General features: G+C 39.3%; 1 protein-coding gene across 1 annotated transcript in view; it reads left to right on the top strand.

Moving 5' to 3' along the window:
- The window catches only part of LOC150096506 (ankyrin repeat and fibronectin type-III domain-containing protein 1-like), a 147,801-nt gene that overhangs the window by 77,591 nt on the left and 44,459 nt on the right, over positions 1–25,751 (top strand). The window contains exon 3 of the mRNA XM_090408763.1: positions 22,627–22,728. Within this exon, the coding sequence (XP_090264889.1) occupies positions 22,627–22,728 (102 nt within the window). The remainder of the gene's footprint in view (positions 1–22,626; positions 22,729–25,751) is intronic.

The raw sequence follows: 25,751 nt of genomic DNA, 5'->3' as shown, positions 1-25,751 counted from the left end.
AATCCTGATTCTGTTAACAATACAAAAACAAACAAAATTTTTTGTCGCCCCTCCCCCGTTCGAAGGACAAACCAGCACCTCCGAAGACTGGACCGCATACGGTTCACTTTTTATCAGAAACAAATTTTTGCCAAAGTTCTGTGGACACACTTGGTCAGCCCATTGAGAATATCCAACACAATGCACTCCTTAAGATCCAGGAGAAGTCTCCGAACCATGCACCCATACTAACGTCTGCTCCGAAGAAAGAAAGTAGCAAAATGCGTGGGATTTAAGGGATAGCTTTGTGATCGCAACCGGACTTTTTAGCGGCAGATACAAATCCTTAGGTTTACAAGGAAAGAGCGCGTATCTGTGACAGGCTGCTCGTTGTCTGCACCACCCACTAAGATGCGGCGGAGGATTGATGAGCCCGCGAATCGGTAACAGAACGCGAACACGCCCTGGGAAATATGAAATAGACCTGTAGCAACGAAGATTTATGATCGTGGTGTCTGCTGGCCTTTGAGTGACCTCTGACATTATACGGCATTTTACACACATCAAATAAACCGGGTTTATCTCGTCAAGGTGAAAATAGTTTGCCATCAGTCTGGCGCTGTGAACCGGAGGAGCTTTTGGCTGTCATTTGTCACACGCGCTACAATCGCCAATTTTCTAAGAGGATTTTGGCTCGCCTTCTGCAGGAAATATAATCAAGGTATACAGAGAGAGAGAGAGAAAGTAAACATCGGGAGCGAGAGATTTCTAAGCTGTTCTGTCTCTTGGTTCTTGCAAGCAAGGTGGGTCAAAAGCCGATCTTCTCAATCGTTTGCAGCTAAAACAAAATTGAGGTCATTTGACGGTGACATTGGCATCAAAGTTGAAGGTCATTTCCTGTCAAATTATACTCAGAGAAAAGTCAGCGAATTTTATGGCTAAGATGGCGACTGTTTCTTCTCCAGTGACACCCGGATGGTCATTTGTTGTCATGCAGGCACGAGAAACACAATTTCTGGAGCTTAATGGGTTAATTATAGTCCGGTGTGCTTCATCCTGGCAAGTCTAAACACACCTGGCTGTGCTAATTACGAAGCACGTAATTCCCGAGATTCACGCTGCCGTACAATAACAAGTTCATCTGCCGAGTGTTGCACACGTAATACGTGTGCAACACTCGGCTTTCTGGGGGGAATTTATTATCGTTACGGTGGCCATTTAAAGTTGTCGCGTATGGAAATGCGGCGAGTAATCTCCGAGGTTTAAATTGAGCAGCAGCTGTTGTTCGTAACAAGCCGTAACAGCCCCTCTCCGTTGCTCACGAGGCGTCACTGCTACACACCCGACAGCGTCACTTGCCAATCGATGCTGAGATTTCTAGCAACCCTGATTAAGGGAATCGTGCGTGAAGTAAGATTTCCGTCTTGGATGCAAATTTGAGATTGCCTAACACGGACAGAAATATTAATGGAAATCCCCGAGTTCTGAGCTAAGAAACTTAAGAATAATCGAAATATCTCATTAGAAGAAACATAAGCATCCAATCCCATTAGGTTTTCTTGGCGTATTTTGTCAATATTCAGTGGAAGCAAAGCTAATTGGATCACACCTCAGCCGCTGTACAGATCCCAAAACTAGGTGTGCTATCACTAGCATGACCTCCAGGACATATTCAAAGTCATTGGCACGTCGTCTCCACCACTGCTTTAACCGTGGAGAACGAAGTGCTCATCCCCCCCCCTGAACTGACAGTTCGTAGTTAGCATTTATTTACAGAACTACGGGCGAAGATAGTTGGTATCTTAAAGACAGTGAGAGACTTCGTTCTCCACTGCGTACATTTCCAACTGATTGGATAAATTAAAGATGCAAAGAAATTCTCTACTTGGTTTAATCCTTTATCCAAGCAAACAAAGTTTGCGCTGAAATATAAATAGGACAACTCGTATGCATATATGGAAGCTAATGACTTCACATCACTTCACCGGTCTAGGTAGTGACCCTTCCCATAATGCATAGCATTATACATGGCCGTAAGGATATGTGCTTTGCATTATGGGATACTAAAGCAAGTGATGCGAAGTCATTAGCTTCTATACACGAGTTACCCAGCTGTGAAGTGACTTAATGTGCAAATTTAGTTTGCTTACAATTGGATAAAGGATTAAACCAAGTAGAGAATTTCTTTGCATCTTTAATTTATATATAACCAAGCGGAAAACTTCCAACAGCGTATATATTGCCTTTCGCTCTTTGAATTACTTGTCAAACAATTCCACACGATAACCTCTTCTTTCGTTTTGCAGTTCACTTGCTAAAAATGGCCAAATTAAACCAAAACTGGAATATCAAATAGATATTATTAAAGATCCAAAATAGTAAATATCACCAAAGTCAATGAGGGCGGGTATATATTTATAGACAGACAAAGTGATCCTATTGGATGCCTTATGTATTGTTGAAACCTGCGCAAGAATTTGATTTACTCGAAGTAAACCAAATTCTTGTTTAGAAAATAGTTTTTTGCAGTCTTAAAGGTGAATTTCTCGGTGCTACAAATAGGGTATCGCACTTCCTTTATTGTCTTATAAATTTTGATGAGAGTACGTTGCAGTCAAACAGTTTTGCATCGCTTATATGCATGAAGGATAACATGCATATAGAGAGACTGTGATGGCGGTAGTGTGTGTATGGAGAAAATAACACACCGTCTGTGCAGCGTTCTCAAGAGACCGGGTAGCAGGTTAGAGATGCATAAATTTCGCTCGTGCTCCGCTGTGCATGAATGCGGTGATTATCATACCGACCGGGAAAAATAAATCGATCTTTTAGCCAGGATTTGAGACGAACATCTTGCCTCGTATAAATATGGGCGAGTTTTCTTTGCCCGCAAAATGACTGCGGGCGAAGCTGAATATTGCCTATAAAAGAAATTGGGAAGAACGACAGCGGAGCATCATTTGGAATATTTCGCTATTTATTTTCATGTCCGCTACGGTGATTGCGTAAGTTAAGCCGTAGGTTGCTAACGTCGGAAAGTAAAGGGCAGCGTAAATTTTTCTCACCAACTACACGTAAAATTGCGAATACTCATTTCGTTAGAGCGATCTGCTTCCTTTAAATATTTCCCATCCTGTTCAAATGGGTAAACTTCGCAGCGAATGTCCCGGGAGTCCATTATGGTTAGTAATTCTGCCAAACCGCTATAATTAAGTGCGATTGTGGGCCTGCTTCTCATTAGCCAACCTGCTGACCGTACCGCGCTATCGCCAGCATCATCAGATCCTCATTTCCTCTGCCGGCTTTTGCTAATTCCACGACGTAGCTGCGATGATAATTCACAGAGAAGGTGACGGTTTGCAATTATTGCGTCGAACACAAGTCGGATAAAGAAATTATAATTCACGTGAATTGTGCTCTCGCCGTTGGCCTCTCCACTGGCTCACGGAACGAACAACAATTTTTCGCGTAAAACTGTTGTCGGAACAGCTCGGAATTGAACTTTGCTTCTATGAAATATGTTTTTGCATTACGGCAAATACGAGGGTGGTCTGAAATAATCTTGGCCTAACGATGAAAAAATGAATTTATTTATAATTTAAACGTTTTTTTTTTATTTTTCAACATAATCGCCCTTAAGACTAATGCATTTATTCCAGTGATGCTGCAGCGCTATTATCCCGTCCTTGAAGTGGTTCTCAGTGAGATCTGCAAAATACCCCTCTACAGCTGCAATCACCTCTTGATTCGAAGAAAAACGAGGAAGAGTTTTAGTTTTGGGAAGACAATAGAAGTCAGAGGGAACCAAATCTGGGGAATAGGGTGGATGTTCCAACAATTCATAGTGCAGATCCCTTAATTTTCCCATTGCCAAAACACCTTTGTAGGCAGGTACATTGTCCTGATGAAAGATGATTTTTTTTTCTTCTGTAAACCGGGTCTTTTCTCACGAATGTTTTCGTCTGGTCTGGTTAAAAGATCGGAATAATATTCCCTGGTTATTGTTTTATCCTTTTCAAGATAATTAATAAACAAAATGCTTCAGCATCCCAAAACATCGATGCCATGACCTTTCCTGCTGATGGAACTGACTTTATCTTCTTTGGCGCTGAACAACCGGCTTCTATCTGCTGTTTGGATTCTGATGTGTAATTGCGAATCCAAGTCTCATCCATAGTAATAAATCGACAGAAAAAAAATCAGTTTTATTCTTGTTGAAACGCGGCACCCATCTTGCCCAAAGCTTTTTCACTTGCAATTCTTCATGCAAAATATTTCCTGCACGTACTTTTGAAATGCCTATACTCTCAGCAATTTCACGCACTTTGACTCGCTAACCATCCAATACCATATCGTGCACTTGATCAATGATTTCTGGTGTTGTTACACTCTTTGGACGTCCTTCACGTGGATCATCTTCAAGGCTGGTATGGCCACGCTTAATCTCGGCAGCCTAAATTGTCTAAAACGAAGGAGAAGAGTGCCCATAATCTTTTCTGAACCTCGAATGAATTTCTTTCGTTAAACCTTCTTTTACAAAGAATTTTATAACCGCACTATACTCAATTTTATCTATTTCAAGGGATACAAACATCACTTTTGCTTCAGACAGCTGTATAAAACAAACTACTTGATTGAATGACTTGCAGTTTCACATGGATGCTTATGACAGATGTACCAACTTAGAAAAAAAAATCTTTCCGATGGTGTTGCCATCTATTCAGACCACCTTCGTGCGTAGAACGAATTCCAGTGAAATCAACTTCTGTCGGTATACCAAAAGCAAGTCGTGAATTTACTTACGTGCAAATTTGCACCGCTTGAAGCATCACAAATAACTTCAACTTATGCGAAGTTATATTTCTAATTAAAAAAGACGTATGTTATAGCTGAGAATATGTTATATTCTTAATATTTCCTTCTGTCAGCAAGCAGGGATTGAAGAAAGAACAAAAAAATCGCAGCGGAAACGTTCACCTTTACTTTCTCCGTAGGCATAGTACAGCTTTAGTGAGAAATGGATTAGCTGACCTTGTGCTGAAGACGATAGCGGACTCGTGGGGATGTATAAATAACACGTAGCGAATGATGCTGGCAAAATGCCAATAAATGAAGCAAACAATAAACGGGTGCTCATCTCGGACGTAAAATATCCCCTAATCCCGTGCATCTCTATACATGAAAGCCAGTTACGGTCGTAACGCCGTCTATTATCCGCCAAGAAAAGGAACTGCGGCTCATCGAAGGCCTCTCCGGTGGAAAAGAGGATTCGATTAGTCCGTTGGCAGACGTCAAGAATGGCGAACCGAACGCAGCGCGCACGAAATGTTCTCCGCTAAGCTCCCACATCCGATCACAAGATCTGACTGAGGGAAGTATTTCGACCCTCCTTTCCTGAACGCACGCGGGATTTACGAGACCGATGAGTTGCGCGGAACATCCATTTCTTTGAAACCCATCCGTTAATGGGTTTAAGATGCGTTGAAATCTTGCAATAAAGCTTAGTTTAAATTATCATAATTCACAATTTTTTTCGTTATTATTTCTCCAAATCCTCGCTTCATTAGCGTTACCATGGTGACGGCTTGCGACTCTACAATAAAACAACAGGATTCTTCGTGCATCGCATAAAAATTGATTTTTAACATCCGGATTTATTTCTTCGAAAAGAATTCAGCCGTCACTGGGATTTAAATACTTAAAATAGACCGTTGATGCTATGTGCGCCAATGTGACAAAACTACACGGGTCACGTTTAGTTCCGTTTATCTTGAGTAACTATATTTGGCTAAATTTAAAATGACTCTCATTTATGATAACAGATGGCGCTACAATAGCAAACGAAACCGCTCGCTTGGGAAAGTTTAGAAAATCGGATTTACGGATCGCTGTGGCTGCGCCTCATAATTCAGAAATAGCCTGACCTGACCTCGTGTTAATTTTATTATGGGGCAGGAGGGAATTAGGTTTCTATGGAGACCCAAAACTTCTAAGAAAATGACATGTGGACTTTATAATTTACTAGAAATCATTGTTTACGAACTGCTAAAAAATCACCGTGATCATAAAATGTATTTTAACACCTCAGTTATAGATGGCGCTGAAATTCAAGTGACGTCAAGCATGCTGCACGAAGGCAACAATGAATCGCGAGCAAGTGCTACTATGCATTCTTAATTTCCTGATCAATGCTTGAATTTCGATCTTGTTCAGTGCATGTCTTAAATAAAAGCACCGATCATCCATATTCATCTTAGAATCGAAGGTCAAAGCAGGTCGAATTCGGTCTCTATCGATTCTTGTAATAAGGGCAGCGATTAACAGTTGATATGCAGGTGGGATTAAACGTCTCGTGTCCAGAGTTTTGATCACGTGATTAAAATCTGCTGCGCACTCTAACGAAACCACCCCACTAGCATGAAGGCAGACGAGGTGCTCCCTTACGAACAGCGCCTGAACAATCCCAGCTCTGCAGCAAATGCGACCACAGTTATCGATTCCGCAGGGAAGTCGACGGCGAGTGTTGGCAAGCAGTCATCCGCGTTAATATATTGGTTATATTTCCTGTGCTTAACAAAAGGACAAATCCTTTTGTTAAGCAGGAATGCGGCCTTCGCCCATCTTAAGCGTGGCTTGTTTTTGCAATACTGATGCGCTACGAAATGCATGAATAAGTTAACACTCGCCAAAGCAGCCAAGCTTTATAAGGTAAATACAAGACTCACAGCGTGCTGCCTGTGGACAGCCATCGGCTTTCCGTAATGACACAGTCTCCAGAGGGTTGCGTTCGCCGTCACGTGGCGAGAGCGTCTTGACACGAATGTTGAGGTGTTCGCGGAAGGCCGTAAGAGGATTGGTATCTTTTCTGTTGATTGCAGTAGAAGCTGTGACACCAACGCATTCTTGTCCACTGTGGATCATTTGTAACTTGTCTCTGAAGAATGCTACAAAATTCGATTGATTATTTCTGTCTATTCTTCTTTTCTCATATTTTAAATTAGCAGGGTATATGTGGCGCCATCTAGTGTTGGAATTTCACATAATTCTATCAATAGGGAAATTTTCAAATTTTAGTTTGTTTGTCTTTGGATGGGTGATAAATAGCTTAATTATATTAACTATATATAATATAATTTATTTGTGACATGTGATCTCCGTTACAGTAATTGTTTTTTCAAGCATCTAGAAATCACATTTAAGAAGTTTTATTTTTAATATTATGTCATCATTTATTTGCATCCGTTCTTATGTTTTCTCATTAGCATCCATAGAAGTTATAATTACTTCATAAATATTAAACAGCATTAATTATAATGACATTTAACGCATCGTTTTGCGCGTGAAAGTATATTTATGGCTTCGGAAGACACTTGCGATCCATAATTCTAGTTTCAATACGACAAAAGGCGAGGAATTTAATATTTGAATGGCTAAGATAAAGCAAACCAAACAAAACACCTGCTGATCTTTTTCTTTACCAGAATAATACCGTGAAAAGGTTAAAGGTCAACGTACCAAAAGAACTCATTACAATAGCTAATAAAGAAGAAATTTCTCTTCGGGACTTTGTTACATTTCTCAGCTTTCTTAAGAACACTCCAGAGAATCTGAACACAATTCTTCCAATGGAATTTATGCAAATTATACCGCTCAGCAATCCTCTTAACGATTACATGAATTTCCTTCAGAAGGGAATATCCTTATTAGTTTTCTTTTTAACTTCTCCTTAGTTATTAACTACGTGTGATTTTTATCAAGACTGTTCGCCATCAGCGGAATCGATATGCGATAATGACCCCATTGGCGTCCAACACGAGACGCTGAGTGATTCTTCAGTGGAAGAAGTCTTAAATGGATAAAGGAATGAATTAAGATCTAAGCAGTGTCATCGGGTTCACGGACAGTTCATCGAGAGGATAATCATCGCAGTAAAAATTCAAGTCAGTTGGGTTTAACACGTGTTATGTAGAAGTGTGTGATATTTGATAGTAAATTGTATCCAAGAGATACTTTTCTTTGTTCAATAATTTCTAGATTGTAACTGAAAATAAATAAACCATCATATATATATTTTTTTTTTAGTTTTGTCGCATTTCAGCACATACTAGTAATGAATGTATCTCTCGGATACACGCTGCAATTTTTTTCGACGGCAACCTCCTCAAGGTTAACCTCCCAACCGGCCAGGACGTATATATACGTTCAGCAAATTCTGGATGCGACTCAGACCACCTATGAAAAAACATGGATATCAAGTGCATTTGACTGTCATATCCATTAGAAGGTTCGATAGTCCTTCACGCTGACGAGAACACTTAACTAGATTACCTCGCGTACATAGCTACGTTCAGTTACCTATTGCGAGAAACGCAGTTGCTTACCGTTTGCTCGGTAACTGGAATCTAAATTATATTACCTACAAGTTACATTTATTTTTGCTGCTTGTTTTACCGTATAATTATAGTTTTTAAAGCCAGTGCAAATAAGAAATCCTTTCATATTTCTTCACTTAAGATTGTATCACGCTGGAGAACAATGCCACTATCTTTTCTTTTTTTTTTCCTGATTATCTTAGTCGCCAATACATTTTATTCTCCAGGAACTCGATTCAGGATAATTATTTTTGTCAAACAATTATTTTATAAATTCATAAAAATCCGAATCTTAAAATAAATACAGCCTTCATCTGTTACAAATTGTTTTCTTTATTTTTTTTATTAAAAAAAATTGTTTTTTCACATATATCCACGATGAATTGTCCGGACACGGTGTCATCGAGTGTAGTTGATGCTGCAAGTTGAATAATTGTCACCAGTTTTTCCAAGGTCCTTTAATGATTGAGTATCATCCAGATCACGTGTTGCCACTGATGAGATGGAACAGTGGGATCCACGACATTGGAAAAAAATCCGGAGGTGAAGGCGTCGTATGAAGGGGATGTGAATAGTGGTCTGAATGTGTCAATCATGGACGTCGTCACCCACCAAGCAACTAAGGCAATGCATACATTGTAACACTTCAAAAATAAAATATATCCAATTATTAATCTTTATTTTAAAAAGTCTGATTGGTTTACTAAGACAACCATAACAGACCCTCGTGAACATATGCGATTGCGAACGAATAAATAAACGCCTAAGTTCAATAAAATCAACACTACAGATGAAATAAGTGCACTAAGACATTCGCTAAATGAATTGCTGTTCGCCGCACGCGAATGCGATTATTAATACCAACTCATTCCGGATGAACTTTTACGTAAAGAAAAACTAAAGCATTAAAAAAAAAGTCTTGGATTTCATGATGAGCATCTCATCTGAGTGATGACAAAAGATTACAGAATAGAAGGACCCCATATAGTCATATGGTAATTTACGAACTCGTGGGAACGTTAGCGTAGTTACGTTTTTGAATCCTTCGCAAATTCGTAACCACACCCCTTTTCTTTTAGTGTAATAATTTCGGTAATTGGTTAACTCTTCTATCAGTTTTGCCCTTGGAAACCTCCCCCATGCCACAGCTTCCTACGCCTGACGGGTGCATCGCACAGCAAGAAACAGACTCCAGTGCAACACGTTAAGAGACAGTTTAAACATACTAAAATCGTACTGCATACAACGAACAACTTGACACAAAAATGTGGTACATTTCATACAAATTAAATTGCAATACGTTGTGAGAGCTACATCGCAGTTCCGGGTGGGCATATTCCTTACTGAAATGCCTCTCCGCGTAGTTTTCTTTAAGAACTGTATGTTAATTCCTTAACTAAGTCCTTAGGAAATTTGTAACTTTTGCCAAAAATGTATTCTAATTTGATTTGTAACTCATTTTGTGCAATATGAGTTATTAGTAATGCTGGCAATAAATTTACGTCCACATTTGGCTGTGGTCATGAAAATGTTTTCATATACAGGTAGGAAAAATGTAGTCCGTCCTTAGCTTCTGGACCGGTGCATGTGACTCGATACATTGCTTCAGAAAGAAAAAAAAATTACAGAATAAATGTTCTACAGAATGTGATCGTGTGAAATTAATTACCAAGTCTGAAAATCGCGTTGAAGCAAATTTTAGCGAAGAATCCTCGTTATATTCGATCAAATATAAAAAACAAAGATCAGCGTGGCCAAAACTGAAACATTTGTGGTCTCAAGACAGCCATCCCAGTGGAGTCCCACTGAGGCAGGTGAAGAAGTTTAAATACCTTGGGTCCATATTCACGAGCGATGGAAAGTGGGACGTAGAGCTAGATACTCGGATTGGCTCAGCAAGCGCAATATTGCGGGAGCTTGGCCGTTCAGTTGTATTGAAGCGGGAGGTAAGCCAGAAGGCAAAGCTGGCTGTCTTCAATACAGTCCACGTCCCCATCCTCACCTATGGTCATGAGAGTTCGGTAATGACCGAAAGAATGCGGACACGAATCCAAGCGGCTGAAATGAGGTGACTTCGAGGGGTTGCGGGGCTGTCAAGACTCGACAGGGTCAGAAGCTCTGCAGTTCGGGAAACCCTCAATACTCAACCGCTGCTTCTCCGTGTTGGAAGATCACAGTTACGTCGGCACGGGCACTTGGTCAGAATGCCACAAGAGAGGCCCTCTCTGCCAAGACAGAGGGTGGGAGGCCAAGGAGTCGCTGAATAGATTATATCAGAAACCTTGGGTGGACACGTTTGGTAATCCCAACAGAACGCCTGAGCTTGGTGGCGGAGGATCGTGACCACTCGAAGTTCCTCTTGCAGCTGCTTCCCCCCCCCCAACCCAATTAGGAAAGGTGGGCCTTGAAGATGAATGAATGAAAAAATAAAGGGTTATAAATGAACTGAACATTTAAACGCCAGCCGAGTCGCGCGCGTCTTTCTGTGAAAGTGGAAGAGCTTTCCACTCCGAAATACAGACAAACCGACCCGAAGAACACACACTGGCCTCACTATCTCATCCTAATTTCAAGAAACAGTAGTTTTCTGTTTCCCTCTCCAAGTACTTGGTCATGATTTCGATCCCCCCCCCGTCTTCCCCCATGAACATGGTGGAGTGAATGAATTTCATTGCTATTTGTACGCTTCCGTTTCCCTTCCATGCACACACTTTACAGATACCCGAAATGCTGTGGCATTGGGGAAGTTTCCCAGGGCACTGGTGATAGGATATTTCACTAATTATTGAAACTGTCACAATAAAAAAGGCAACGAAGCTAAGAATATGCCTACCACTCTACTGAACTCTGTGGTCTCTAGAAAGAATCTCGCAGTTACTTAATCCTTAGCATACCTAAAGTACTATAAATACGTAATAGTTTATCTTGAAAATAATGAATATGACAATACGAAGTGTGATAAATGTAACTCCCCCCCCCCAGGGATCATTGCAACTTTTTAGTATTTATAAATAACAAACTAACACCTTTTATTCCCTAATGGGGGGAGAAGGCGAAGCTGTTTTAGCCCTACTAACGTTTGGAGACTGAGTGGGCAGTTCAATCTCCACCAGTAGCCAATCAGAGATTGCTTAATTAGTGATAGTCATGGTTTAGCTGTCACCGATGAATAGACGGGGATACATGTGCTGCCAAACCCTAACAGGATATGTTTACTGTCTGAAATAATATGAGTTCGACGGTCGATTTTCGTGAGTTTACGGGCCGAAAAACCCGCTTGCCCGTGTCAGAGATTGACTAAATTCAAAATACAAAAGTTCCACGGCTTGTTTATAAGTGTTAGACCTTCATGTCCATTCTCAATACCTCTTGGCGAACGGGCAAACTTCCAAAAGAATGGAAAAAATCAGTTATTGTACCCATCCTGAAACCTGACAAAAATGCTGCAGAATGTCAAAGTTACAGACCTATCGCATTAACTAGCATACTTTGTAAAATTACTGAAAGAATCATACACTCCAGGCTTATGCACTGGCTGACAAAAAATAAGAAAATCAACTACTACCAAACTGCTTATAGAACTCGTCATTCGACAACAGATCAATTATTCCATTTCTGCCAAACAATAATAGACTCATTTCAGGAAAAACCAACAAAAAAGACAACTGCCATATTCCTTGATATGACTGCTGCTTTTGATCGTGTTTGGATCAAAAAATTAATACAAACAATACATGATATTGGAATTAGAGGAAACGCTTTAATCTGGATTGCTGATTTCATCAGAGGAAGAAAGATCAAAGTCAGAATCAATACAGCAATATCAAAAGAGCGGAGAACCTGGGCTGGTGTTCCCCAGGGCTCAGTACTCAGTCCCTTACTATTCCTTCTATATGTCAATAATATTCATCCCTACCTTACAGAAGACACAAAAGTAACTTGCTATGCAGATGATATAGCCATCTGGCACACTAGTGCTAAAATCAAAGAATCAGAGGAAATTCTAAACAAATCCATGAGAGGATTAGAAAAATGGTCAGACGAACTCAAACTTAAAATCAACCCAGACAAAACAAAACTAAGTACATTTAGTACAGACAGGAAAAATAGACATTCCTACAATCCCAAAGTCATGATCAATAACAAGCTAATTGAAAAAGTCACAAATCCAAAATACCTTGGTATTACGCTTGATCAGGAATTACGTTTTGCACAACACATCTCTAACACTTCCAACAGAGCTCTAAAAAAATTAAATATACTGAAAAGGCTTTGTGGAACAAATTGGGGTGCAAAGCCAAAAATCCTCAAAACTACTTACACTACACTAATAAGGCCAATAATGGAATATGCAGCACCTATCTGGTCACCTTCGGCTTCATCGGTAAAGAAAAACCTAGACAAAATACAAGCAAAAGCATCCAAGATTATCATTGGTGCAGTCTCATCCACTAACAACATCAGAGCCCAACAGGAATGTGGGCTTGACCTGCTGGAGGACAGACGAAAATTTGCCACCATAAAATTCATAAATAATATCAGAAGCTACCAAAGTGATCATGTCTCCCTAAAAACCTATGAACATTGGAACCAAATTTGCAGACTTCACAGATCATCGACTTTACAATATGATGACACTATCAGGAAAGAAATAGGTCTTGATCAGCTAAATGTCCACATAAACAAAGAACCTCTATTTTCCAGTCCTTTACCTTCAAATACCTTCATAAATCTAAACCTTACCAAACTCTGTACAAAAAAAGAACCAAAAGAAATGCTTAAAGAAAAAGGCCTAAATACCATCAACCTTCTTTCATCCTCCAAACAGGTTATTTGTTATACCGATGGATCATCAGACACCAATATGATTAATGGAGGCGCTGGTGTTCTCCTTCTACTCCCGAAAGGTGAAAAACTTTCAATAAAAGTTGGATCTGGGAGAATCGCTTCCAATTTTACCAGCGAACTCTACGCAATAATTAAAGCACTAGAAGCCTACTTAAATCTATCATCATCTCAACAATCTGAAGGAATTATAATTTACAGTGACTCAAGATCAGCTATGGAGGCAATCAAAAATGGTAATACCAAGCTCACACAAGACATCCATAAACTCTTAAATCATCTAAAGTGTTTAGGTAAAAGTTGCATTCTACAATGGATTCCTGCTCATGTAGGCATTGATCACAACGAAGCAGCTGATAAATTAGCAAAAGAGGCCAGAGAACTCAACCAAGAAACTCATATGATAACTCTTGCTGATGCCAATGCACTAGCAAAAGCTAAACTAATTCCATTGAAATCAGTGATACAACATCAAATTCCCGAGATCAATGCTGACAGAAGGACCTCCACTACGATAGCAAGACTACGAACAGGACATTATAGAGGAATGAAGATCAATACAGATGATACGAGAACATATAGAAACTGCAACAACTGCCCCAATACGGAACTGACACCCACTCACATCTTTACCTGTCCAGCAATTACAGCAGCCTTGCAAGAAATAGATCCTAATCCTGAACAACAGCTCTATACAAACAAAATCACAGACATAGCCAAAGCAGTACAAAGAGCGCACGGAAACATCTAAGACTCTTCAAAGGACAAGACAACAACAACAACAACCTTCATGTCCGGTATTAAACGACATAAGTTTCGATCCTCACCAGTTTCGTAAGCATTGTACTTCAGAAGGGTGATTTTTCAAACAAAAACTAAACCACCGACATGACGTAGACGTTTTGCAACAAGCAAGCCAACATGATATTTGAAAACAGACGAACAAAGCGAAGGAAACGTGATCTTGTTCTTTGGGGAGAAAGCCAATTTCATTCCTTTTCTTTGATATCTAGTTCGTGATAGAACATAAAGAGAGACACTGCTCCACCATATTTTTGATCTTTCTGTCTATTTTTTTTTATCTCGTAGCTGGAAACACCAGTTTGAATCTCGTCTACAACGTGAGGAGCTTTTATCAGGTCTTTTGAGTCAAATACAGAGGGAGAGGCCTTTTTTATCCTGGAAATTCTGGTGTTTCGTCCCTCGGAACAAGAAAACCGGTCCCTGTGAACTGACAGCCCTATAGACATGAAAGACTTACCCCTCGAGGGACGCATTAGAGGAGTGGCAACAAATGAGTCGCTTCTAGATACTCAGTGGTGCCGAATTTACGGAACTCTTAAGATACACAAGACACACTATTGCCGCATACATCGACCTCTCCTCTAAGTACCTCACACAGCTGGTGTGCCGGTCATGGGCAAGACGATCATTTACATAAAGAACACTTTCATTGAAAAATAAATAAATATATCGTAATGAAACGCTCTGATCTACTAGCCAGCTTGGATAACAGGTGCCCCGAACAGAAGCTAGAGGAGGACTATTGCACAATTGAGTTACATCATTGGAACCCTGCAAAAGTAAGGCCTAGTAATGGACTCGTCACTATCTCTACTTTTAGTCAACTTGTTCATGGAATCGTTTGAAAAACGGGCCCTAAGGGACTCGGATTACAACCTAATTTGGACCAACATGGCAACACAATGACAGGAATTTACTGGTCTTATGCATCCGCACATAAATTTCATGGTTGAGTTAGAAAACAAGAAATCCCTGTCACTGTTAGACGCTGTTCGAATGAAAAAAGCAAAATAAATTGAGCTGTTCAGTCTGTAGAAAACTAACGCGCATACGAAGATAACTTTATCAAATACTTCGCCACCATCCGTCACAAAAAAGTGGTTTTATAGAATATTGCATGTTACGTGACTTATAACATCTTCGGTAATGCAAAGAAACGAAACCAATAACGCAAACACCTCATTCTTATCTTTCCACAAAAATGCTCGCAATAAAAAACAGTAACGGAGAAGAGTGTCAAAGAGCCGCTTGACAAAAAGATGGACGGAATGGACAAAAATATAGAAGCGCGATGTCGCTTCATTGCGTATGGTTTGTCACGGACAACATATCCAAGATGTTGCGTCAAACAAGGAATAAAACTTGTCATCTCCGTGTATAAACAAGATCTCGAGTCTCCTTCACTCCCCCCCCCAACACCTGTCCATTCACCACTCAAAAAAACCTGCTCATGCGGAATCTGCTACGTGAGACAGACCTGTCAAAATGCATCAAAGACATGAGGGGAGAAGCATGGAACTTACAGTGCACTCAACAGAGACAAAGTATCTTAAAGAAATCAGACAATTTCTACGCCACAGTAATCGGAAAAGTTTAATTAAAAAAAACCCACCAAGGCAACGAAAAACAAGGTGATGATGGCGTCTGGATTATGTTTGGTCCTCATGGGCATCCGCAGAGGGAGGGAAAACGAGACATTTGCCCCCCGGGATCTACTTATGTAAAAAAAAAATAATAATAATATATTGATGTAATTATTTTTCTCCACTCCCTGGAAAATTTTCTGCGCACGCTCATGCTGGTACACATAGATCTCGGAGATCGTACACATCGCAATCGCTGCTGATCATAATATTCTACAAGCGAACTACGCTCAACATTTCAAATATTCTGCCTCGCTGTTAGCTTTCTCCCTTTGAAACTCGTCGTCATTTATTTTTTTATTTTTATTTTACTGTACTAAGAGGATCGCTACGAAAATAATATCTCCATTTTTTGTGACTTCTGACAAGGATTAATGCTCCATATTTCGCGAGCGATCTCGTTTTTTTTTTTTTAGAAAGTCTCGATTCTCTAATACACGTTTGTCATCACAACAAGCAGATCGGTAAAAGTCTGATCCGAAGCTCATCATCGTTCCCAAAAATGATTCTCAGAATGAATCCTTCCGAAAGAGGAACAAGTGGTACCAGATCATGGCTAAGAGGGGAGGATGATCAATCAATCAATCAAATATTGCAACTAGTGTGAGATTAGGCTCTGTGATGGAGATTTCGTGCATGTGTCTGGTGGACTGAACTCCACGAATGCATTTTTCAATGTCTTCAACGTCTCCACGCATCCTTAAATTAACTTCAGTGCTTCACTCAAAGAAAAAAAAACGTCGCAAACAAGACCACTGTTTGCTTCGTACGTGCTGCTCTAACAGTCGCCATTTTGAACTACTAGTTTGCTATGATCACCGATCGGAGCGCCATTCACCATGGTGGAAGTAGAGACTACCACTGTCCACTCAGTGACGTATGACTCTTTATACGTTGCTTAAAATAATTGATTTTTCTACCCTTGGTATAATCGACATTGAACACGCTAATCAAAATGCATTTTCAAATAACACTCTGCAGAGAGTAAATTATCACAAATGCTTAGTTGTGTTTTTGGACACGAAACGGTAGTTCATGCAAGTCCTACTGGTACAGACTCTATCATGACATTTTATTTTCTATCACCCTCTACATTCCGTCAGTTCCTTCCCACATAGTCGTCATCTGCAGGTCAGTCTGCTGAAAGTAAGGTTAAGGTTTTTTTTTTTAAATAACGAAACCTGTGGGGCGTTCATAATTAGAAGAAACACACGTATAAACCACAGTGGAAATTATTTAATTGTAAATATTTCATCCTAAGTATCGTAGGACATCATCAGTACAGTAGTTTAAAATAATAATAATAAGAATAACATACAGTTAGGGCGCATGATTACAATAGAATATCATGAAAACGTGCTAAAGTAGTACAAAAAAAAAAAGTTAAAAAAGTTTTATTCCTACACGGGGAAATGACAGCGCAGAAGACAAACTTACTAAGAAAACTGCAACTAAAACAGGGTAAGCTACGAGCTAGAATATCTTTTTTAAAAAAGTGCAGACGTGATAATCTTATTCCAACCTTTGCAAAACTGAAAGAAACCATCAAATCTCCAGGCGCCCATAAAATCTATCAAAAAGCAAGTCATTCCTTACTACTCAATCAGTTACGAGTGTCTAAGCATGAACTAGCAACAAACAATTTAAATATTACAGAACTAGAAACAGATTTGTCAAATACGTTAAATCAAGAATTGCTACAATTAATTATAACTGTGTCAAAGAATTCGGGAAAAAAAGCTTTTGATAAAAGCAATAGTGCTCTACATATTAAATACCTTAATCTATTAAATCGATCAAAAAAGATCACTAACAAATTACCAACGGAAAAATGGGTAGTCAATTTATCTAACCGTCAACTAACAAAAGATGAATTAAATGTTCTAGCAAGAGGCCATAAATTGCGATTTCACCAAAGTGTTTCCCATATTTAGACTTTATACATAATATAGAAAGAAACATCAAGTATCTCTCCAGTATATTGAAGCCAACAAACTTCGTTTCGAAGTAGCTAAAGTGATCTACAATGCCAAACCTTCAGAATTAAATATCCCACCGTCGGAATTGAAAGCTATTATTTCCTTAAAACGTAACAAAATTTTAATCATTACTAGAGCTGATAAAGGAAATACCACTGTGGTTCTTGATACCAATTCATATGACCGAAAAATTAATTTACTTCTTCGAGATCGTAATACTTACTCCAAATTGGATTTTGATCCTACGAATCGTCAACTCAGAAAATTAAATAAGCTACTTAATGAAACTTCCTCCTTAAATGAAGAAACAATCAAAAAAACTTAAGACATACCATGCAAGACCTCCTAGAATTTATGGCTTACCTAAGCTACACAAAACTAATGTTCCACTTAGACCTGTCGTAGACTGTATCGGCTGTCCAACGTAAGATTCTTATCTGACCTTCTCCGCCCTCACATAGGCCACTCAGTCTCTTCAATCAAAAATTCTAATGAGTTTCACACAAAAATTAAAGACATTCAACTATCAAAAATTGACTTGTTAATCAGCTTCGACATTGTCTCCCTCTTCACTAACATTCCCCATAAAGAAACAATAGAATTACTAACTCAAAAATTTCCGTCTGATATAGTTGAATTGTTCAAGTTTGTTATTGCATCAGGTTACTTCACCTGGAAAGGTCAAATTTACAAGCAAGAGGAAGGAACAGCAATGGGATCTCCTTTATCACCAAACCTAGCAAATTTGTTTCTAGAACACCTTGAGGAAAAAATATTCACTTTTGAACCCAAACCAAAAATTTGGCTAAGATATGTCGATGATGTATTTGCAGTATGGAATCATCCCGAACCTGAATTACAACTGTTTCTAGATAAAATTAACCTTCTTCCTCATCGCATCAACTTTACGTTAGAAAAAGAATCTCCACAGGGTATCTCTTTTTTGGATTTACACATCAAAAGAAAAGCAGACGGTTCCATCGCCACTCCCGTCTTTCGCAAGCCTACATTCTCAGGTCGCTACATTCACAATTCTTCTGCTCATCATCCATCTCAGAAATCTGGCATTATTAAATCACTAGTTTCCAGAGCACACAAATTCTGTTCCTCTGAAGAATCTTTAAACCAAGAATTAGAAGTTATCAAAAATACAGCCATCCTAAATGGATATAATCCCAAAACAACTCAAAAAATCATCAGTCACTTCTGCATACATCAAACCAGACAGGAAGAAGTGCATAGGATTCCCATACCTTACGTTAAAGGCATCTCAGAACGTCTTTCTAAAATTATGAAGAAATACAATTTTGCCACTACTTACAAACCTATCAACCAAATTTACAACTTATTACCTTCTCCTAAGGACAAATTCTCACCCTTGATGTTACCTGGTGTTTATGAGATTCCATGCTCATGCAAATTATCTTACTTTGGACAGACAGGTAGGTCTGTTCAGAAACGCATCTCGGAACATCAAGACCACATTCGTCTCCTTAAACCGCAGAAATCTGGCCTCTCTCAACACGGAATTGAAAATTCAAGCCATAAGATCCATTGGGAAAAGGCTAAACTTTTACATAGATCTATATTTAAACATGAACATTTATACAAAGAAAGTTCTGAAGCCCTACTACACAGACCAAACCTAAACCGCAACGACGTTCTTACTATTCCTAAAGTATGGGAAATTATCATACAAAACTGTGTTAAATAATTAACGTTTTTTTTTTTTTTTTTGTACTACTTTAGCACGTTATGCACGTTTTCATGAGATTCTATTGTAATCATGCGCCCTAACTGTATGTTATTCCTAATTTTGTTTAAATACTGTACTGATGATGTCCTACGATACTTAGGATGAGATATTGACAATTAAATAATTTTCACTGTGGTTTATACGTGTGTTTCTTCTAATTAAGGTTAAGGTGACCTCACATACCCACATTAGCGCAACCTTCATCAACACCGCATTCAGAAGCGGCAAAAGGAGGGAAGCCAAAATTCAAGGTTGACTAGAAAATCTATTAGTGAAAGGTTGAACTACAAAAAAAAAAAAAAAAAAAAATCTCAACTTTCCCTTTTGAAACGATGCCTGAGGTAGTCGACAATTTATCGTGCAAGGCCCCTTTTTCTTGTGAGGAAAAAAAAGCCACAAATAATCAATATTTTTCAGGTCGCACAACAATCCTCTTCTTCCTTATACGGAATTGGATGGACGGTTGCCCTTTTTTCCTCGTCAACGTTTGTGTTTACGACCGATCTTTAATGGATTCCATCTTATTGCCAAAGAAATTCTTGTTCTTAACAGCGGGTACAGTTTCCTTTACAAGTCGATTTCCTTCCTGCAGGTAATCTTAGACTTTACCAAAAAGAGATTTAAGAGCTTACACGACCGAAAATCGTGTTTTCCTTTCTCCAAGGAGGCGCTTTTAGCATTTAAGCTTGACGCAGTTCGAATTTCAACTGCACCACGCGTGCGGCTGGTTCTCCCTAAAGCAATCTTCGGAATTACATTTGATACTCAAGCGAAAGTCGGTGAAACCGATAGGTAAACACGCTCTTCGGGCATTTGTGTAGTTTTTTTTAAACTTCCATCGAAGGCGATGTGAATCGTGTTTCACCCATAAAACCACCGTTTCGAAGGTTTTACAAAATTTAGCTTCTCCAATCCGCGCATGCTGGCGACATCTCGAGAAGGCAATCATAACTTAGCGAACAATTACAAAAGAGTGTCGTTTACTCCTACGGCTCTTTAAAGTGCGCGATATTCTGTGGCAGAAATAAAAGAGGGGGGGGGAGCTGATATTTTAAGATTAAATTTGGACTTTTATAGCCTTCTTCGCCGCAATAACCGCCAAGTGTTCTCTTCTCCCCTGCTTTAAACAGGCCGCTAGAATTTCTCGCTCAAAGTTAATCGAGCTTGAAAGAAAATGTGCGGCGAATGCTCCCCTTTGTGGATTTCACAGTTCGCGAGATTGGTGTGTAAGAGCCAATGGGATCATCGGAGGAGAGGCTTTTAGCGCGCTGCTCATCGTATGGGTTTTTATAGGACTGCGCTGTTTTTATTTCAGAGAATGTTTCGCTTCTTTTCTTCCTTTAGTTATTCGGTGGAAAAGCTAGTGAAGGTTTCGGAATCGTAACTTCCTATTTGACGCCAATACTATCAAGTTATACAATAACCTTCCATCCTAAAGTACTATATAGTTCTTAAATGGTTGATAAATTCGTTTTAAATGCACGATGTTAAAATCAATGTGGTCACAGAAATCTTAATTTATGAAACAGACAATTACACATCCGGTCATTATCGATTGTTGCAAAACGCAAATGACGTAACAAAGCTGTTTTTGTCTTCTGGCCAGAGCAATGCTCTACAATACAATGTGCAGATGGGTGACTAGAATTATTCTTTTCCTGATATCGTGTGGATGGGACACTCGTCCAAACTGACGCAATGGACTTTGTCCGAATTTTGTACGACAAGTAATATACGAGGTGTGGCTATTAAATAACGAGACTAGTTGCAAAAAAAAAAAAAAGTGATTTATTATTACAATTGTACAACTTAATTGTTATCCCCTTCAACATACTGTCCACTATCTACACACTACCCACTATCCCCTCTATCTACACACCGATGCATACGAATTTTCCATTGTTGGGAGCAGAGCTGCAAGTCATCAGGTGTTATCTGCTTCAGTAGCGCTGCGTTTTCTCCTTTACTTCATCCACTGAACTGAAAATGGGTGCCCTTCAATGCGGATTTCAACTTTGGAAAAGGTAAAAGTCACACGGAGCTAAGTCCGGCGAGTAAGGTGGATGGTCCAACACTGGGATCTTATCAGCCAGATACTGCTTTACAGACAGTGCACTGTGGGCTGGAGCGTTGTCCATATGGAGAATCCACGTCTCATCACACGTGATGATCTTCTCCTGCCAGTCCGGCTCTGCTGTCAGACGGATGAGGTAAAGGAGAAAACGCAGCGAAGCAAATAACACCTGCTGACTTGCAGCTCTGCTTCCAACACTGGAAAATTCCTAGGCAACGGTGTATAGATAGAGGAGGGGAGTGTGTTGAAGAGGGATAACAATTAAGTTGCACAATTGTAATAATAAACCACATTTTGGCAACCAGTCTCATTATTTAATAGCCGTACCTGGTATTATACAGTATATATATATATATTATTACCGTTCCTTTTTATCGCTGCTATGTATTGTCAGCTCTTTAGGTGCTATTTTTCGAAAATGGTTTGGTTTATTTTAAGTGCAGCCAAAGCAACTGAGGCTATGAGGCCAGTATGTTATGTTGGTTAATTGCGTGTGTTCTAATGACCTGTTTGTTTGCGGGATGAAAAAGCCGAGTTTCTATGAGGAAAACCGTGCTACCGCATATGAGTTCTGCTAACTCACTGTAACAATGTGAATAAGTTTATACCGAATAAAGGATAAATTAGCCATAAATTAAAGATGCCAAGCACTAGCAGTGTTCAATCTAATTTTAACTTATGGATCTGAGAACGGGATAAGAAATAAAACAAATGAACAAAGACTGGAGAGTACATATAAGATCAGCGGAGTAACATGTTAGGTTACTCCGCTGAGTTCACATGTTAGGAATTTAGTAAGACCCCGTCCCCAATTTCCATTGCTACAATGTATGTGTGAAACCAGCTGCGGAACCCATCTTTCCAGTTCAACAGAAAACCTAGTCCGGCGTATTTTATTCAGCGAATGGAAATCTGAATGTGGCTCCGTAGCGAACTGCTCCAAATCAAGTCATTTGGAGCCTAATACATTTTATCGTAAAATTCTATGCAAGCGGGTAGGGGGATGAAATGGGCACTTAAAAAAACGCTCGTTTCGTTGGGATTAGAAATACCATTTGGCATCCGCCATCTGTTTTCGCCAAGGGTAACAACGGTAGGCAATTGTTGTCTTAAGACATTCTTGACTGCAACCGACACTACTACCGTTCTAAGTGTTTTCTTTTGTGTTTTGCAGACGAACCACAGCGAAGAGGAAAGTTGTCCCTGCCGCAAACGAGGCCCAAGAAAAGTCCGTCAAGTGCTGTAGACAAGATCAGAACGTCTCAAGAATCTGTCAGTAAGTTCATCGAAAATAAACCAAACGTGTGTGTTTTCATTACTCTACAGGAAATGGATGGGATTAAAATTAACAGTTTTAATCTTAATCCATGTTAGTGTATTTAAGCTAAATCACATTAAAATATATGAGGCCAAACGCAAATAATAAATAAATCTGCTAAGGCCTTCTCAAATATCTAAACGTTAGACAGAGAAACGGCTTCACCTACTGATTATAGGAGAATAAAACCTAAATAAAAATAAAGTATTTACTAAAATAAAGTGCCAAAAGTTTAGTATCCACTTGATTTATATAATTTCGCATCGCCTGAAGGCTCTTTATTTTAGTAAATACCTTTACGTACCGAGAGTTCGCTTACGAAAAATACACCTCTCTGACACTTCGAGTTCCTGAATATCAAAAGAGAGTTTTTGCGCTCTTAAGGTTTCTGCCTGGCCTCTGAGGAGAACCAACCAGTTCGAAAGAGCAGTCAGAGCAGCAAAACCTTGTCAAAATAGACTAATTAAAGGCGAATATATAGACGCCCAAGCGTCTTCTATTACAGCGCTTCCGAAACTGTGGGCCGCAGGTTTTGTTGAGGGGGGGGGGGGGGGCGTGAAATAATGAAAACAAATTTTTCATTATTTCACGAAAATTTTTAAGACTAAGTAGATTTTTTTTTATCTTGAAAGAAACGTATTTAATTTTAATTATATGTTATTTTTTTATATTTTAATGGAAAAAATCGCACATCGGTGCGGGTTCACAAATTTTGCTTCCTGCGTATTTCGGCGCTTAATGAATATTAGTAAATATCTGCTTATTCATATAAGTTTCATTTCAAAGCAGAAATCTAAGAATTGCAGTTTCAAATATTTCACGTGATATTGACTTTTTTTGCAGCAGTATCGAAACACATCCATCACATTAAACTTCTTTTATATTTTTAATTCTTTCTTTATTACTAATCGTTTTATGTTTCATGCTTGTACTGCAAACGTACAATAACAATATATCTATCTATCTATCTATCTATATAAAAATATAAGATAATGTGCCATGTCAAATGTGTATGTAAAATGCTAAAAATGTAATATTCGCTGTGTATGTTTTGTATTGAATACAAATGCAATAAATATTATAATAATATATGTCTATATTACGATTTTTTTTCGAGGGGGCCATGAAATATTTTAATTTTTCAAAAGGGCCCCTGACATCCAGGAGTTTGGGAAGCACTGCTCTATTAGTCCGCGCTAAGGCAACTCGTGAATGCCGGGGAGTGCATTCCCGTAAGCTCTCTGTTCAACTTATTTTTACGAAACTTTCATAGTTTCTACGTTCGGCTTTGAAATAATGCTGAATTTAATATCCACTCGACTTATATATTAAAGCATGATGGTACGAGGGCGTCTTCCCTCACATCAGAGGGAAGACGCCCGCGCAGTTAGCCTAGTGGCTTTGCGCTTCACAACCATATGCCTGGGGAAGGAGTGTCCTAGGTTCGATTCCCGTAGGTGACGTGAGGAGCTTAAGGATCTTCCTCAGCCATAGCCAAGTTAGCCGGTCTTGGACAGCAGGGTTTTTTCCCCAGTTTATCTGCGGTTTTCATCCTGCACGCAGCCAAACCTGTCCCGTGAACACACACAGGGATACAGTCAGGAATACTTAAGACAATCCCTCCAGTCATAGGTCTGATTTGTCAGCTATGCCGGTCCCGAGTAAAAATAGGAGAGGATTGAGGTGGTGCCGTACCGCCCCGTAAAAGGGGCTCACGGCCGTTGAATCACCGTACGAAATGAATGAATGAAGAGGAAAGACCAAAAAAAACCGGACAGTTACATGAAGCGTAGATATGTGGGAACCCGCGGGAACAGTAGCTTAGCTAAATGTTTGGCAGCCTTCGCAAATTCGTAGCTACACCCTTTTCTTTTTGCGTGACAATTTCGATAACTGGTAAAATATCCCGTCACTGGCGCCTTGAAACCTGCTCCAGGTCCATAACAGTTTTCTACTACTGCGTGGAAAAACTGTAAACGTTGAGATTAATATAGCAATAGACTGAGCGAATGGACAAAGAAGATGGTTCGTTAGGATGCAAAAGTGGAGGCAATTTAAAAAGAAGACTAATAAATTAAAAATCATTTGCATATAGAGTACAACTACAATTAATAGATTATTCTCGCAATGTGAATATGAAAAAAAAAAAACTAATCAAACCGTTTCCTTTCGTGTCTTCACTCTGACATGACGAGATATCACGAAATATAAATGTTTATTTTAGTTTTACTTAATTCACGTGCAAGTTCATCGAGGTTCGCATCACAATATGCAAGACAATTCCAAGACCAACTTATGTTCAAGTGATTTTTACGACTCTTGCACGTCGCATTCTTTACATTCGGTCAAATGATTCAACTAAAAGTAAATTAGACGCGGTTTTATTTTTTAGTATAGAACTTAGAGGTCATGGGACCTTTATTGCATAGTTAAACAAGGATTTACCAAAGTTAACACCGAAAAAGATTTGGGATGCATGCTGGGAATCGCGGATCGAAGCAACAAGTTGGGTGAATTGTGATGCGTTACTTTTGTCTTAATGAGGAATTAAAAGGGTCACGTGGTTTACGAATAAGATATCAGACCAACTCTAATTTTGTCAACAAAAACAAGCAGTTTGTAAAATTCTGGTGGTGCGTAGTCATCACTCAATCTTGGAATGAAATATCAAACAGGTCACCTCGCAGTTGAACGAAGCTGCTAAACTCGTGCAGCGATTGGAATCACTTTCGACCTTGTAAAGTAAGCGCCAGTAAAAAAGTAGCTGAGAACTACAGAAACGATGCTATAAAGGCCGTGATGTAACGGCCTTACGTACGTTATGAGTGGCATCTGGTGGTGTGTCGAAAAGGGACTTCCTTACAGCCCAAGTAACGGTTTTACGCAAATACATGACGTGGATTGGGGACCTGTAATCGATTATGATTTCCAAGCGAGGCGTGCATGATGAAAAGCACTGCTTGTACACAGTTGGCCTCCCT

This window comes from Typopeltis vanoorti, chromosome 18 (assembly GCF_054136105.1).
Source record: "Typopeltis vanoorti isolate ZY-2024b chromosome 18, IOZ_Tvanoo_1.0, whole genome shotgun sequence".
Classification (NCBI taxonomy): Eukaryota; Metazoa; Arthropoda; class Arachnida; order Uropygi; family Thelyphonidae; genus Typopeltis; species Typopeltis vanoorti.
The sequence above is the reverse complement of the archived record's forward strand: the minus strand, read 5'-3'. Positions and strand labels throughout refer to the sequence as shown.